This window comes from Apaloderma vittatum, unplaced genomic scaffold, assembly GCF_000703405.1.
Source record: "Apaloderma vittatum isolate BGI_N311 unplaced genomic scaffold, ASM70340v1 scaffold39470, whole genome shotgun sequence".
Lineage (NCBI taxonomy): Eukaryota > Metazoa > Chordata > Aves > Trogoniformes > Trogonidae > Apaloderma > Apaloderma vittatum.
The window spans coordinates 4,248-4,661 of NW_009693582.1; the positions used below are offsets into that span (position 1 = coordinate 4,248).

The 414-nt window shown below is 60.6% G+C and overlaps 1 protein-coding gene across 1 annotated transcript in view; it reads right to left on the reverse strand.

The window, feature by feature from the left end:
- The window catches only part of LOC104281323 (band 4.1-like protein 1), a gene marked incomplete at its 3' end in the record, with an annotated part of 4,470 nt that extends 4,244 nt beyond the window's left edge, over nt 1-226 (reverse strand). Inside the window, exon 1 of the mRNA XM_009879278.1 lies at nt 68-226. Coding sequence (XP_009877580.1) covers nt 68-223 — 156 coding nt within the window. The remainder of the gene's footprint in view (nt 1-67) is intronic.
- Nucleotides 227-414: the final 188 nt, after the last annotated feature.

Below are 414 nucleotides of genomic sequence, written 5' to 3' on the forward strand. Positions count from 1 at the left end.
CAGGGTCCCCAGGCTGAGACACGTCCCCTCCTTGGTGCCAGCGCAGCCTCCCGACACAGGGACTCACCTCTACCTCGCACTCGTACTCGGAGGCATCAAGCAGGGTCACCCTGCAGAGAGCACTCTTCACTTTCTTGGTGGTTTTCTGGGGTGACTTTTGGGTCTTGCTGGGGGTTGTTTTGTCAGAGAGCCCATCTGTCTCGCTGTAGTCCTTCTCCTCCATCTCTGTGCCCTGGAGTGGGGAGACGCACAGGGTTACCTGGCCCCGCTGCTGGGATGGACAGACAGACAGACAGAGAGATGGGGAAAGCCCTCCAGCAGCAGGCAGAAGAGTGCACGGGGCAGGGGAGGCTCATGACCTCTTGGGAGTCCACAGCCAAGCCCAGATACCCCACCCCACGTCCAGCAGAACCA